The sequence below is a fragment of the Myodes glareolus genome, chromosome 12, assembly GCF_982192425.1.
Source record: "Myodes glareolus chromosome 12, mMyoGla1.1, whole genome shotgun sequence".
Taxonomy (NCBI): domain Eukaryota; kingdom Metazoa; phylum Chordata; class Mammalia; order Rodentia; family Cricetidae; genus Myodes; species Myodes glareolus.
In genome coordinates, this window is record NC_142037.1 from 44,297,571 (window position 1) to 44,311,698 (window position 14,128).

At 41.5% G+C, this 14,128-nt stretch overlaps 1 protein-coding gene across 1 annotated transcript in view; it reads left to right on the top strand.

Annotated features, from left to right (window-relative positions):
* The window catches only part of Vwa8 (von Willebrand factor A domain containing 8), a 327,640-nt gene that overhangs the window by 147,855 nt on the left and 165,657 nt on the right, over positions 1 to 14,128 (top strand). The window contains exons 17-19 of the mRNA XM_048422107.3: positions 4,185 to 4,300; positions 11,502 to 11,608; positions 13,220 to 13,326. Coding sequence (XP_048278064.1) covers positions 4,185 to 4,300; positions 11,502 to 11,608; positions 13,220 to 13,326 — 330 coding nt within the window. The remainder of the gene's footprint in view (positions 1 to 4,184; positions 4,301 to 11,501; positions 11,609 to 13,219; positions 13,327 to 14,128) is intronic.

Consider the following 14,128-nt stretch of genomic DNA (forward strand, 5'->3'; position numbering starts at 1 on the left):
CCCTCACCCCTCCCAGCTGCCACCTCCAGCTCTTTCTGTACCTCCAGTCCCCATTTCAACTTCATGTCATTGTCGTCATTATTTTTCTCTTCCCCCTCCCCCTTCTTCATAACCCACTGAGTCCAATTAGTGCTGCCCATGTACACACTAATGTACGGTACCGTCCACTGGAGTGTGTGCATGTGTGTGTGTATATGTGGGGGGGTCTCGTTTAGGGCTGAGCACTCCTAGGTACTTATTCTCCAACTTTTGAGCAGTTTTTAGTTTCTAAACTAACTACCATCCACTACATGAAGAAGTGTCTCTGAGTAGAGGTGAGGCTTGCACTAGTCACTGGACATAAGAACAAATATTCGGAAGCTAGATTGACATTATGCCCTTTTAACCAAACAGTAGTAGGGCTTGTGACTTCCACAGCCCCAAGCTCTGGCCAACTGTGCAGTACCAGGTCTGAGTTCCCTCCTGTGGAACAGACCTTAGATCTAGTCGCAACGCTATTGGTTATCCATAACAGCCATGCCACTATTGCCTCATCTTACCAGGCTGGGCATTGTAATTTTCAGTGTTCACAGCTGGGTAAGACTATTGAATGCTTTTCTTCCCTCTCAATCTTCAAAGTACTTTCTGGCCCCGAGAAAGCTAGCTAGCAGGCAGTCTTTCCTGTTCTTGAACACACTAGTGCCTGTCTTGAGACATTGACATCTCGGTTTTCCTCACCTCAGTGGCTTTAGGTTTGTTCCCTTGCCCCCTTAGTTTGCTCAGATGTCACATTTCCAGCCAGTCTTTTCCAGGTCCTTGTGATTCCGAGGCGATTTCCTTGCCATGTCATTGTCATCTTACCCCCTGCCTCGGGTCTCCCCAGAGCTTATGCCCTTGGTCACTACAGACACGCCTTAGTCACTTTGTGGTCTGCCCTTGGGGTTTTTTTTTTCAGTCAGCAGATACCTGTTAGAAGACTGAATAAGTGAATACCCATGTTGCCCTTGGAGTGGTCTTTGCCGGTGCATTTCCAGATTCCCTCCTGTTCTGCACACTGGTTAAGACATCCATTGCCTTTGTCTGTACACTGAGGACAGCACACGAGTGGCTGTTGGTTCTGTGACTTGGCTGCTCTGCCAGTCCCATTGCCTCAGCTTTACTGAAGCCCCTCAGCCCTGCCCACACTTAGTCCTGTGCTGTTTTAACTCTAGCTTCCATTAAAATGTCTGCTTTAGAAATGCCTGGAATGTGCTTCCTCTCCATTAACATGTTCCTCTGAGCCCTTATTCTGCTAGATTGCAATCTCAGTCCCCTAAGCAGAAGCTGCTTGTGCCTCAAGTCTGCTTTTGTGACACTAGCAAATACCTAAGATGCTGACTGATCACAGTTACCTTGAAGCTTATTTTTAGCTCTTCAATTAGAACTTCAACTCCCCAGGCTTGTTCAGTCTCCTCTGACTTCCTAACCTGGATCCTGACAGATAATAGATACTAAAATCCTTGAGGAATGAATGGAAAATTAATTAATTACTAATATATTAAGAGATCCTCTCCAGATGCTTCTCTCCCTGGTAGTGTTACTTTTATATATATATATATATATATATATATATATATATATATATATATATATATATATATATATGTAATTCTTTGAGAAGAAGAAAAGAATTGTTTTCATTTCTTATGAGATCTTTTGTAATTTTAAGCAGTTGAGGTACTAATTGTGCTAACATGAAAACCCTTTGAGTGTGCTCTTAACTTGCGTAACCATGGTAACCAAGGGAATGTACTTCACACTCTCACCCTTCTTTCTGCAAGATAAAGTTACAGTAAGAAATTTGATAGTGCAATGTTAAATACACTAGGACTTTTAAAATTAAAGTACATGCTGAATTTTTAATTGAAAGTCCAAGAGCAGGAGTTACTGAGTGATTTATCCACCACTGACATGGCTCAACAGAAATGGTTCTGGTGTTTTAAGCAGTCTTGTTATTGTAAAGAAGTCAGTGCTATCCAGGGAAGGAATTACTCTTCTTGGAGCCTGTAAGAAGACATCAGGGTTGCCTGAGTTGAGGTGGGAAGCCCATGTAGCATTAGGTTACAAGGCGGTGATGTTGGATCCTCGAAAGTTCCCTTAGTTCACTGTGACCGTTGGAAGAGTCATGTTGGGGTCCATTTGTCAGAGAGAGTGTGGTTAAAATAGGAACTTTTCATAGTCTGAGAGATTATGGATGGGAACTCCTGAATCCTCTGCTTTCTGGAATAGTAATGAATGCTTATCCACAGCCCTGCCTTCTTCCTCATTTGCCACTTAGCAAGGATTGAGGGCATTTGCTGCTACTTTCCTTTCTCATCTTGGTGTCATAGCATCCTGTAGGTCTTTTTGAGGGACACCTTTGAAGCAGCATCCCTTTCTGATCTCAGCTGTCTTTCCCATACTACTGACAGTCAAGTCAGGCCTTAGAACAGGGTTGTTTTGGTAAAGCTCACACACTGCTCTGCACACAGCACTGCTGCTGCCTTTAGGAATGAGGCTCACGTCATTCATGGAGTCACTCGCACTCCACGGGTATTTGAGAGCAGGCCGTCTGGAAGGTGGCATGGTGGAGTCAGGCTTGACAGCTCAGGACTACTTTAAGCCCTGGTAATGTTTGCCAGTGTGTTTTCTTTTAACTTATTTTAGCATTAAAGCACGTGTTATTTTTAACTGAAGTGTATGTTTATTTACATTTAAATATTCTCTATGTCTAGAATGCACATTTATTGAAAACAAGTATTCAGGATTCATCAAATGTTTGTGTGTAAAGAGTTTGTTGAAATTTGTTTAAAGAGGGGGAAATATTGGAGACTTTGGTCATGTTTCCTGACCTGGTCCCAAAAGGGTGTGTAAGTCATATTGTCACTGAAACATGACACTAGTGGCAGCAGACCCACATGTCATAGAGCTGTGGCATGCTTGACAATGGATCATCGATGCTCCTTTTGGGGATCTCACAGAGCTCATTTCATACAAGCATGTCTTGGACAATTTCCCTTGTCCATTTTGAGCCCTTTAATTTCAGTGCTTCTTCTTGCCCCTAAGGTTCTCAGGATCACCTTGCTGCCCTCATCACCCTTTGTAGCAGTTCACTCTGGCCTGCAGTGCCCCTCAGATCAAATAGCTCCAAATGGGTTTCATTCCAGTGGCTTAGTTAAACCATGCTATTGATCTGAGCTGTGAACTAGGTCAGTAATCTGATTATTATTAGATTACTGTAATAATCTAATTCACTAAAATTATGTCAATGCCTCTTTGTGAATGTATCTGACTGCTTTTGTTGTGAGGAGGCCGTCTGGCTCATCTGTCATTTGTGGGGCACCCCCATTATCTCTGTCATTTGTTGGGCATCCTTATCATTTCTGCCATTTGTAGGGCCTCCCCCATCTTCTCTTCCATTTGTGGGGCTCCCTATTATCTCTATCATTCTAGAGGCAGCCCTGTTTTCCTGACCTGTGCTAATTGCTGTAGAATCATTTTAGAATTTAATCATAGGGGAGGATACTGTTAGTGTCATCTTAAAGATGAGGAAACAGCCTTGAGAAATGAAGTCATTAGTCAACATCACATGCCTAATGAGAATCTGACTTGTCTTAAGTGTGAAGCCAGTGAGCAGTAATGTCTTACTGTGCTGCCTGCCAAAAGAATTTCACGCTCAAGTCGACGGGTAGTCATGAAGTGCTTACCAGGGCCTTGGCCCTGTGTAAGCCACTACAGTAGTGAAATTTGGGGCAAGTGAGGCTAACAATGAAATTATTGCAACAGTATTAAGAAGAGGGCTCCAACAGCAGTCTGCCACTGAGGTGTTAAACCAGTTGGCATCTTTGTGGTCAGAACCTAAACTGTCCACACTCCTTTCTTCTGTTTCAGAAACCACAGATTTGCTTAGAGCTCTAAGCGTTTTCAGAATATCTTAACAAGTCAGCTGTGTGAAGACGAAAAGCCAGAATAGCCGATTGTACGTAAGGGATGTTTGGGAGGCAGGTGTAACCTGCATTTAGAACAGCCTTTCCACCTTCCTCCCACCCCACTGAAAGACTGCAATTGAATTTAATTGATACACACCTTCTATAGAGTAGTGAAACTGTCCTGTACTGTGACACCCATCTATGGGGCGGTAACCAGCCGAAGTGAGACTCTCAGCACACTGTCCTTGCCTTTCCTAGGCACAGTCCTTGGCGGCATCGCTTTCCACCCGGCAGCTGCTGCGGATCGCTCGCCGGCTGTCGCAGTATCCCAGTGAAAATCTTCATGATGCCATTACTAAAGCCTGCCTTTCCAGGTAACCATTTTGCCTGTTGTCACAGTTCAAGTCTCTGACCCTCTTCTAGAATGGTCCCATCAGTCTCTGTCCACAGTCTGTTAAAAGTATTGTATTAACCACATAATGTTTCAGTCTGGCTCTGATATTAGAATAGACTACATGTGATATATTCATGTAGGCATAAAGGCAGTTGTCAGATACGGTAGTGGTAGAGCATGTCTTGAGTTCAGTAACTAGTGCCAAGACAAGATAAGAATGAATTGAATACATTGCACCAGTATTTTGTAAATGGGCAAATGGTTTTAGTCTCTTCCTTGGATCATACTGCGTTTGAGATAGCATGCTCATTCGTGGGTCTTCTGCGCTAGGTTCTCTAAGAGTTTTGTTGCTACTCCCCAAATTTGTTCTGTAACTTTTTGTCTTGATAATACTGATTCTGTAGCTAAATTTAATAACACCTTTTTGGTGTATACTAATAGTTTATATACCAATTGGGAAGTGTTTATAAAAGAAAATTGGCTTGCAGAATTTTCTCACAAAATCATGTTTGTATGAAGTTATTTTAAAATACTAGTAAGGGCCGGAGAGATAGCTCAGTGATTAAGGGCACTAGATGTTCTTGCAGAAGACCCAGGTTCAATTCCCAGCCACCACAGTACAGCTCACAGCTGTCTATAACTCTAGTCATGGGGAAATCTAGTGTTTCCTTCGGGCTTCCTTGGATCCCAGGTACACATATGGTACACAGACAATACAGGCAGGCAAAAACAACCATATACATAAAATAAACAAAATTTTAAAGAGAATATATTCTCTAGCAATAGAATACTAATAAGAAAGCTGGCATGGGGGTACATGTTCTTTAATCCCAGCACTAGGGTGGTAGGATCTCTGGGTTCAAGGCCAGCCTGGTCTACAGAGGGAGTTCTAGGACAGTCAGGGCTACATAGAGAAACCTTGTCTTGAAAAACAAAAAATTAATAAGAAAAGATTAGTAACAGTTCTCAATAGGCATAGAGAGTTTTCTCTTAGATTATTCTTATATACTTTAATCCACTGTTTTCATTTCTTTGATAAGATTATTTTAATCATAGTAATTATGCTTATCCACTCATTCCGTGATGAGAAGAATTAAAAGGAGACTCTGATTTGGCTCAGAAAATTTGTAATTGTCTTTTGTAACACTTCAGTGTCCTAGACAGCCTTTCTTGGAAACACCTTGTGCTGTGACTGGACTTTTCTGTCCCTGCGGTGCGTCCAGCTGAGCTAAGCCTGTCTGCAGCATAATTCCTTGAATAACTCATAGTTATAAGAGATCCCATTCTTGTGTTTTAAACAGAACAATATTAGACATAGAAACAATTTTTGATGCGAAAAAGCATCAACTGCATATTTTAAAGTCATAAGGTGCAGAAAGTACAGACAATTATCCCTTTACTTAGAACTTATTCTGCTTATAGGTCTGAGAGCACAGATGCAAGTACACGGTGCTCAGCAGAGCAGGCAGTGCAGAAGATTAGGGGAGTACAGCATGGTGGATATGCTAGAATACGACAGTCACTACAGCCTGTCAAATAATGCTGCCTGCTGAACCAGCTTCTAGATCTTCTTAGAAACTAGTAGTGCATCAAGAAATAAGAATTAATCTAATAAATGAAGAAGAATCAAAGTCAGGAGAATAAATATCAAACAGCCTCAAGTTGAGAATGTGGAAAGGTAAAGTTGAAAATAACTCAAAAGTCCATTGACTGCTTAATAGATGAATTAAGTGTGAGGCAATCATACAATGGGATATGATTCAGTAGTAATACACATAAAGTAAAATACATTGAAAATGTAACAGTTGAGAGTAGAACAAAATATAGCATAGTTTTCTAAAGCTCGGGGTACTGGGAAATAGAATGCCTGTGGATCTTCCTTTTAACTAGCAAATGTTCTAAAATTGTTTGAGACAATGCTTGCATAACTGTGAACATAATTAAAATGACTAAATCATAAACTTTAAGAAATTGTATAGGCAGAACTTTTATATCAGTATATCTGATATTAAAATCAAAAAAAGTAAAACCTTACTAAAAAATGACTGATGCACTAGCTGCCGAGAAGACTTTTAAATAGGATAGGGCCTACTGCTGGATTTCAATGTCTATTTAAGCAGGATCTGTGGGTCTGGATGGTCATGAGATAGCGGACCTTCAGCAGGGCCCCTTGCATGGAAAGTAAAGTAGACACGTTGGCTGCCCTTGTTGACTAAAGTGTTTCTGCTCATGTGACCAGAGAAAAGCTGAGGAAGCTTGCCATCTCTCTGGAACCTTGGTTGGGAAAGAGTCTCCTGGAGGAAATACAGTGCTCTATGTTGCCTGGGGAAAGTAGGTACACTGTTAGGGTGATAACCACAGGGTACGATTTTAAGTTAACTCATTCAGTTTTGAACTACCTATAGGCTTTCATAGATTAGCAACCCTAAAGCCTGCTATGTATCAATCGTTCTACTACCCAAGGTACTAAACAGTCCATCTGAATATAAGGTCACAATATATGATAAGCTAGGTGTTGGAAAGATGACGCAGCAATTAAGAACATTGGTTGCTCTTGCTACCTGGGTTCAATTCCTAGGACTCATGTGTTGGCTCACCACATCTGTAAGTCTAGTTCTAACGGATCTACCACCCTCGTCTGTCCTCTCTGGACACTCGTCAAACAAGTGGTGCACAGACATAATAAGCAGGCAAAACACTTAGACATAATAATGACTTTCTTAGGTTACACTGTTCTTGAGAAAGAAATATGTAGGAGATTTTGCAGATAGGACATTCAGAAATAGAACTCCAGGGACTCAGAGTAGAACGTTTGAAATCACCTAATGGGGATCCTTCAAAAGGCGCAAACGTTAGGAAAGTTTAAAGCTAGGATAAAGGAAACCAGTTGGTGAATTTGAAAGAAAAACTGAACAAAAAAAAATTGAAATCAAAGTTTTGAAATAAAAGAAACCTGGGCTGATGGCAGTGACATTAGTGTTACGGGAGCACCGCAGTGACGGGAGCTGGCACGAAAGATCCAACCATGCAGGGCTGCCAGCAAAGAAAGATACCATGAGGAAGACTGGCATCTGCCTGATGGAGCTTCTGTGGGTTTTGCTGGGGACTGAGCCCAACATACTGTGCTTGCTAAACTACACCCCAATCTCCTGAAAGAATAAGAGATGGGTATTATTCCAGCAGATTCCAGCTAAGAGTGTTCTAGAACTGTAAAGTCTGAGTTTATGTGTTGAATGTGTCTGTTCACGAATGGGGCAAATTAAAACAAATTCCCATGGTCTGACAGTAATGCACAGACACAAGGACAGTGCTAAGCATTTCCAGAGGAAAGCCTACAAGGGAGCAAGGATCAGACTGATGACTTGAGAACAGCAACAGTAAATTTCAGAAGGATTAGATGTCCTATTTTTAAGTTACTGTAATATAAGTGAGAAGAAAAGATTTGATGAAACCTAATTTCCCAGCCATAACCGAACTCTCAGTGAACCAGGAATATTCTTAGTAAACCATGTGTAAACACAAAGTTCTTCAGCCTGATAAGGACTGCTGCAAATTTAAGCAGCAAACATTTCTCCTGGTCAAATACTTGGCATATTTCCTTAAACATTAGGAGAAAATGAATATATTATCTTCCACATTTTCATCCAGTACCCAAGATAGCATGATTAGTTATAGTAAAAGTATCCAAGAGATAATCATGTAAGTTACTAGAGCCAACAGTCTAATAAAGTTCTTTGTGTGCTCAGATCGATGACATTCTTGTGCTTTTGCTACTGTGAGTCAATTAAATCAAAGACATGCAGTTCTGTGGAAGGCAGAATCAATCTATTGATGGCCGTCCGAGTGAAGCTGTCCTTGGGCCTGCACAGAAGAGGAGATTGACTGCTAGAGAATGTACTCCTCACTGTCTGCAAGTGCAGTCAGAATCCCACAATGAGCTGGAGAAGTCACTCTCAAGTCGGCACGGAAATAGAAAGTTCCAAAAGTAGCTAAGGAAAATGTCTGTGCAGGAAGATACTGTCTGTCGTGTCGCGGCATTCCTCATAACCATGTTGCTCCAGGGAGACTATGAAACTGTAGAAGCCACAGACTTGTAGAGCTTAGTGTATGTGAGAAGTGTCATTTTTAATGTAGAAATGAATGACACACCAACAAAGGGTTAATGTTAACCCTTTTCCATTGTTTTATAAAAACTGTAAACTCTGGATATGTGCCAACGGATTGTAACTACTGTGAGAGTTAAAAGCCACCCTCTGGGAGCATGTCTGACAGAGTTGGTGACCAGAGATGGACTAGCACCCAGAGCCTGCAGGCTCGAAAGGAACGGACTCCATCCCAGCTGAGCAAGGTTCGGATAGGTGTGGATGCAGAGAATGAGCTATTCCAGTATCTGGTTAACACTTGGGGAGATGCTGACCATTTTATTAGTTAGGGAAGTCAAACTTGAAATAAGACTGGTTACCATTCTATACTTAATTTTTTAAAAAAAAATATTCTCTGAAGTTTTGTGGATTGTTGATATACTTCAGAGTCTTAAAATACTTACTGTTTACCTTCTTTGATAGTGTTATGATCAAAGGACCTTGTTCTCTGCCTGTGGTCCACGGCAGTGGAAGCTCACACTCAGCAGCCTCTTGCTCATGCCTCATCTGCTGACTTTACGACAGCTGCAGTCAAGGCTTCTTCCCGCCAGCCTCAGAGCAGCACAGAAGCAGGAAAGAACCAAGGAGACAATTGGTTCATTTTTTTTTCTTTTTAATAACCTCTTTTCATGTCGAGGCAATGAAAAGAAACTAATTTCATTGAGAATTTCAGGCAAAATGAGAATAGTTTCATAAGATACCAGTGAAGCCTTCTGGGAGTAGATGGGGTTAGGAGAGGCAGCTCTAGCTGCCAAGCCTTGGGCTGTCGCCCGCTCCACTCCTAGTCCTTCCCCTCTGCTCTACGTGTAGCCACAGGAACTGCAGGCTTTCGGTTTTTAGATGCTCCAAACCCATCCGTCTGAGTCCTAAAAGTGCCTCTTCTGTCGAGGGACTGACGGTCGCTGCAAGAGGAGCTCTACTCTGTTCTTTATTTTACGTTACATTGGCTTATGCACTTCTAAAAAAAATTTGAGGAATTGATTCTTTAGTGGTAAGATTTTGGAGAGAGCTATAAGAATCCAATCGGAAGTAAAAATTAGCGGTCTTGTAAAGTGGAGTAATGAAGAAATTATTCCTACCACCCAAAATTGAGTTACATGCATTTTTTAAAGATTCCAAAATGTATAAAATTAATAGTATGTGTGTAAGATTTCACTTTGTAAACTGTTACATAATTAATTCTAAAATCCACAAACCTGATAAGTAATCATACCCAGTGTTTAACAGTTATTGACATGATTTTTTTATTGTCCCCAGGAACGGTTTTGCTTGTAGAGACTGACTGTCTAGTGACTGCTTGAACTTAAAAGCCGGTTCCATTCTTTAAGAATGTGATTAAAAATACCTAATCCTCTTCAGACTTTTCTCTCAGTTCATTTAACTGTAAGTTTACTAGATATTAACAATTGCATTTAAATGCATTTGCAGAAATACTGAATTCTATTTCTAGAACTGCCTAACCTAAATACTTCAAGCTTTGAAACTGTATTAATAACTTTTACACACAATAAGTAACCACATATTCTAAGCTACATTTGTCAGATAGGCCTGCTATCTTAAGTCATCTAATGCTGTTTGTAAATTTAAGAATTCTTCATTATACATTCCGAGTAGACTCCTTAATATCCATTATGAAGCTCTGATTAGCTCTGATTGTCACCCTTCCACCCAGCCTTCCATTTCCTGGGGTTGCTGCAGTATACCACTCATCTGGTCTTTTGAACCTAATGTTGATATTCCCCCTTCCTATATCTCTCTCTTCTTTAGACAGAAGGCCAGCAATGTCTAATATAGGGCCAACCTGAGATTTGTGGGTAGACAATGTGAAGGTCAGGGGTGCCAAGAATAGTTATTAGTAGACAAGTCAAAACCTTGTGTGGTCCATATCAGTCCAGGTGACCTAACGGGGTGGTAGAAATGCCCACAAAGGCCTAATAGCCCCAGATTCGGGAACAGCTGTGATAGGAAGCTTGGGAATGATGCCAGGGCAAAGACTCAAGAAACAGGACTCAAACACAGTGAGGTTTGGGAGAAAAGGTGGGGCCTGGTTTTATATCACAAAGCAGTGATATAAGATCTGCCGTGGCCTGCGGAACTGATGAGACGCAGTCTAGAGGTGTAGCTCCTCTTAGTGATCTTGTGGGACCCAGGGAAGGCAGTGGGTAGACAGTGTCAGGTCTGCGGCTCAGAATCTTCTGGGCACAGGGAATAATACCCAGTGTCTGACACCCTTGGTTCACATGCCTCTGGGCTCACGCCACCCTTCTACTACTAGGGGTTTGTTCTCAAGGGGAGGGGACCATCCACAAAGCTTTAATACTGTGTGAACCTGAATTCAGATGGTTTATTTGAGACATCGGAGCATACAGCCATGGCTTTATACTAGTACAGCCCAGGCAATCACTGACTGAAGAGCCTTTCCGTGGCTTCGCTGCCATCATAAATTCTAAATATGACATTGTGTAGGAAACTGTTCAAGCCGTGATGCTTATGGTGCCTTTGTAGTTGAAGACTCTGTCTCTTCCCAGATTGTTATTTTGACAACATATTTATAAAATTAGAACAGAGAGATTTCTTAATGGAAGGAAACAAAACCAGATAATCTTTCATTCAGGAATTTGTGTTAGAAAATAAGAAAAACCTCATTAATCTACCTCTTCTGATTTAAATTTGTAATTGACAACTTAGAGTAGGCTAAAATGTTGCTGTTTTAGTTAAGAAAAATTGATGTGCCCCTTATACAACAAACAAGAAATATGAGGTGTATAAAATCCATTTATGAAAGAGATGATTTCATCATAATCTGAAAAATGTACATTAATGAATATTGCTAATTACAAATAAGCTTAGTTATTAAAGATTACACAAGCATATGCTTCACACAGACTTTAAATTTATATTTATACTAAAATTTTATGCATTATATTTCATAGGTACACATTTTTCCTCGGTTGTAGTTAGTGAAGTATGTATGTTAAAAGTTATTTAAGAACCAAAGAAAACAATGAATTAATCAGAGCACTTCCATTCTCTCACTAGGTTCTTACCAAGCCTCGCTCGGTCAGCGCTGGAGAAGAATCTGGCAGACGCCGCGATAGAAATAAGTGCTGGCGATGGCCTGGAGCCAGAGCTGGAGGACTACAAGTGTAAGTACTCGGCTTGGCTAGATTCGGGAAACAACGGCAATCAAACATTTTGTGTTATTAGTGTCAATACAATCCTTTTGTTTTGTGTATTGCACTGATGAAGTGAGTCTATGTCTTTCCTAAAAGAAGCAGTCTGAAGGCCATTTTACAACTGAACTTTTGGTATCGCTTTTTTCAGTGAGTCCCAGCCGCCCTCCCCGCCAAGAGTCAGTTTGACACGGATGGAATCAACTTGTCTAATTTTGACAAATACATTTTTCCAAATGTTTTCACCATATAGTTTAGAATTCTGTTTTCTTTGTACAGCATTGTATTCTGAGGGCCATGAAGTTTCCTGTGGGGCGCATCAGGGAGCATTTTCTAGGGAGACACAGACTAAGGGGAGCCGGCTGTATGCCCTCCCCTTCCAGTCAGCCGCTCTGCCACCTCCACCTCTCTTCTGCATAGCCATGAGGAGAAGCACACTCTGAAAGTTTCCTGTTCTGAAGTTAGAGCACAGGAAAAGATTCCATGTTTATTGTACTTGTCTTCTCAAAGCACAAGTGACCGTTCTCCACCAGGACTGTAGTGGCTGTGGCTGTGGTAGGTGTTTCAGTCACTGTGGCTATACTGAACCAAGGATTTACTATTGAGGAAATGGAATGCCTTTTTAAAAAAATAATTATAAATTTGATACTGATAGATCTGAACATATGTGCAGAGGCCACTCAGAGACAGAATAACCCTGAGATGTGTAGAATATTAATTTGCTCAGAGCTGGTAGCGTACACAGAGAAAGACTATGTCATCAGATGGTAGAGTGCTTGGTCTGGGAAAGGTCAGCGCCAGCAGTGTCCGTCTCGGCTTCCTGTCGGGGATCAGGGACCTGAATGAGAAGATTGTTCACTTGACTGCTCTATTCATCTTGAAAGCTACCAATCTCGTGGAGAATGCATTTAAGTCCTTCTCCTGGTCACGAGCCTGAGCTCACAGAACAGCCTCATACGGGCTTAGTACTCCGTGCAGGTCTCCGTCCAGGTGACATGATGGCCGTCAGTGTAGCGTAGTCTCAGTGAGAGTTGCACCTACACTGCAGGGTCATACTTAACAGTTCTAGCTTTTGATCAGAATACAAGTTTATGTTCTCCTGAAATTATATTTGCCCTTGGTCATGATATCAAAACTAGACTTCAAGCCTACAAGGCTAACAGCCTTGGCAGGCTTACTCTAACAGAAGCACCCTGTGAGACTTCTGGAAAAACAGCAAGCCTACTTTCTCCCAGCATGTCCCTTTTGTAGTTGAAATGTTATCAGTAAACATTGATTGTGTGAGCAGAATGATCCTAAAGCCTCCATGAGCTGAGCCCGCAGGGATGCTGTGGGGCCTGCTGTCGTGTGTTGTCTCAGCAGAGAGCTGTGTAAGCTGCTGCACTGCCACCCTCCTGCTCGCCCTTTGTGGACTTGTACTGGGTCTACACTCCAAATTGGAGAGCTAGTTGTTTTAGTTTATCCTTCAGCTGTTTAATTAAAATCCTGAAGCTGCCTGGCAGGGTGGTTGGCCAGACTATAGAACTCTCTGGATACTTGTAGGCATTGCTGTGACTAATCCTGTACCCTGTACCAAATGTTCAGGTGAGATAGTGTCCGGGTCTCTGAGGATTGGCGCTGTCAGCGCACCAGTGTACAATGCCCAGGAGAAGATGAAGGTGCCTGACGTTCTCTTCTATGACAACGTTCAGGTGAGGACATTGCTTTGTGGTCTCGGGCTAATCACATCGTAGTAGTCAACTCTTGTCCAGATGACACTGATGTTTCATTGTGGTCACGATGTCCTAAATTCAGTTCAAGTAAGGCAAAATAAAGGACTGAACTGTTTTAATGACAGTGATAATAAGGTTTAAATTTCTTTCCAATGGTTAAAATTAGGAGTTATTGCTATGGATTTAAATATATGCATGTTGTGTGTACTCACGTTTCATGGCTGTGCTTGAGGCCAGTAAAATGTCTTATTGAATTAAAGCAGACCTACTGGCTCTCACTTCGGCTCCTAGTTCAGTCCTCCCTGCAGCTCACAGAAGGTGCGTCCTGTATCTAGCTATATATCAAGTTATATAGATAGAAGTAAAATACTCTTATCTATGATGTAAAACTGAAAACCTTGTTAAAAGGAACAATAGTGGACTGGAGAGGTGGCTCAGTGATTGAGAGCACTAACTGTTTTTCCTGAGGACCCTGTTTTAATTCCCAGCACCCACATGGCAGCTCACAGCTGTCTGTAGCTCCAGTTTCAGGAGATCTGACACCTTCACACAAATGCACATAAAATAAATTTAAATTTTAAAGGAACAATATTTCTAAGTGTTGTCTGTCCACATTTCGCATAGCAGAAATGTGAAAAGGAGAAAAAAACTGTTAAATTATTATAAGAGTTGGAAAAACTCCAAATCAGCTGAGGTTGAAAAGCCCTCACAGCATGTAAGAATGTAGAAAGTTCAGTAGGAAGGAAGACCATTGTGTCCTTGAACGGTGTCTGTTGCCATG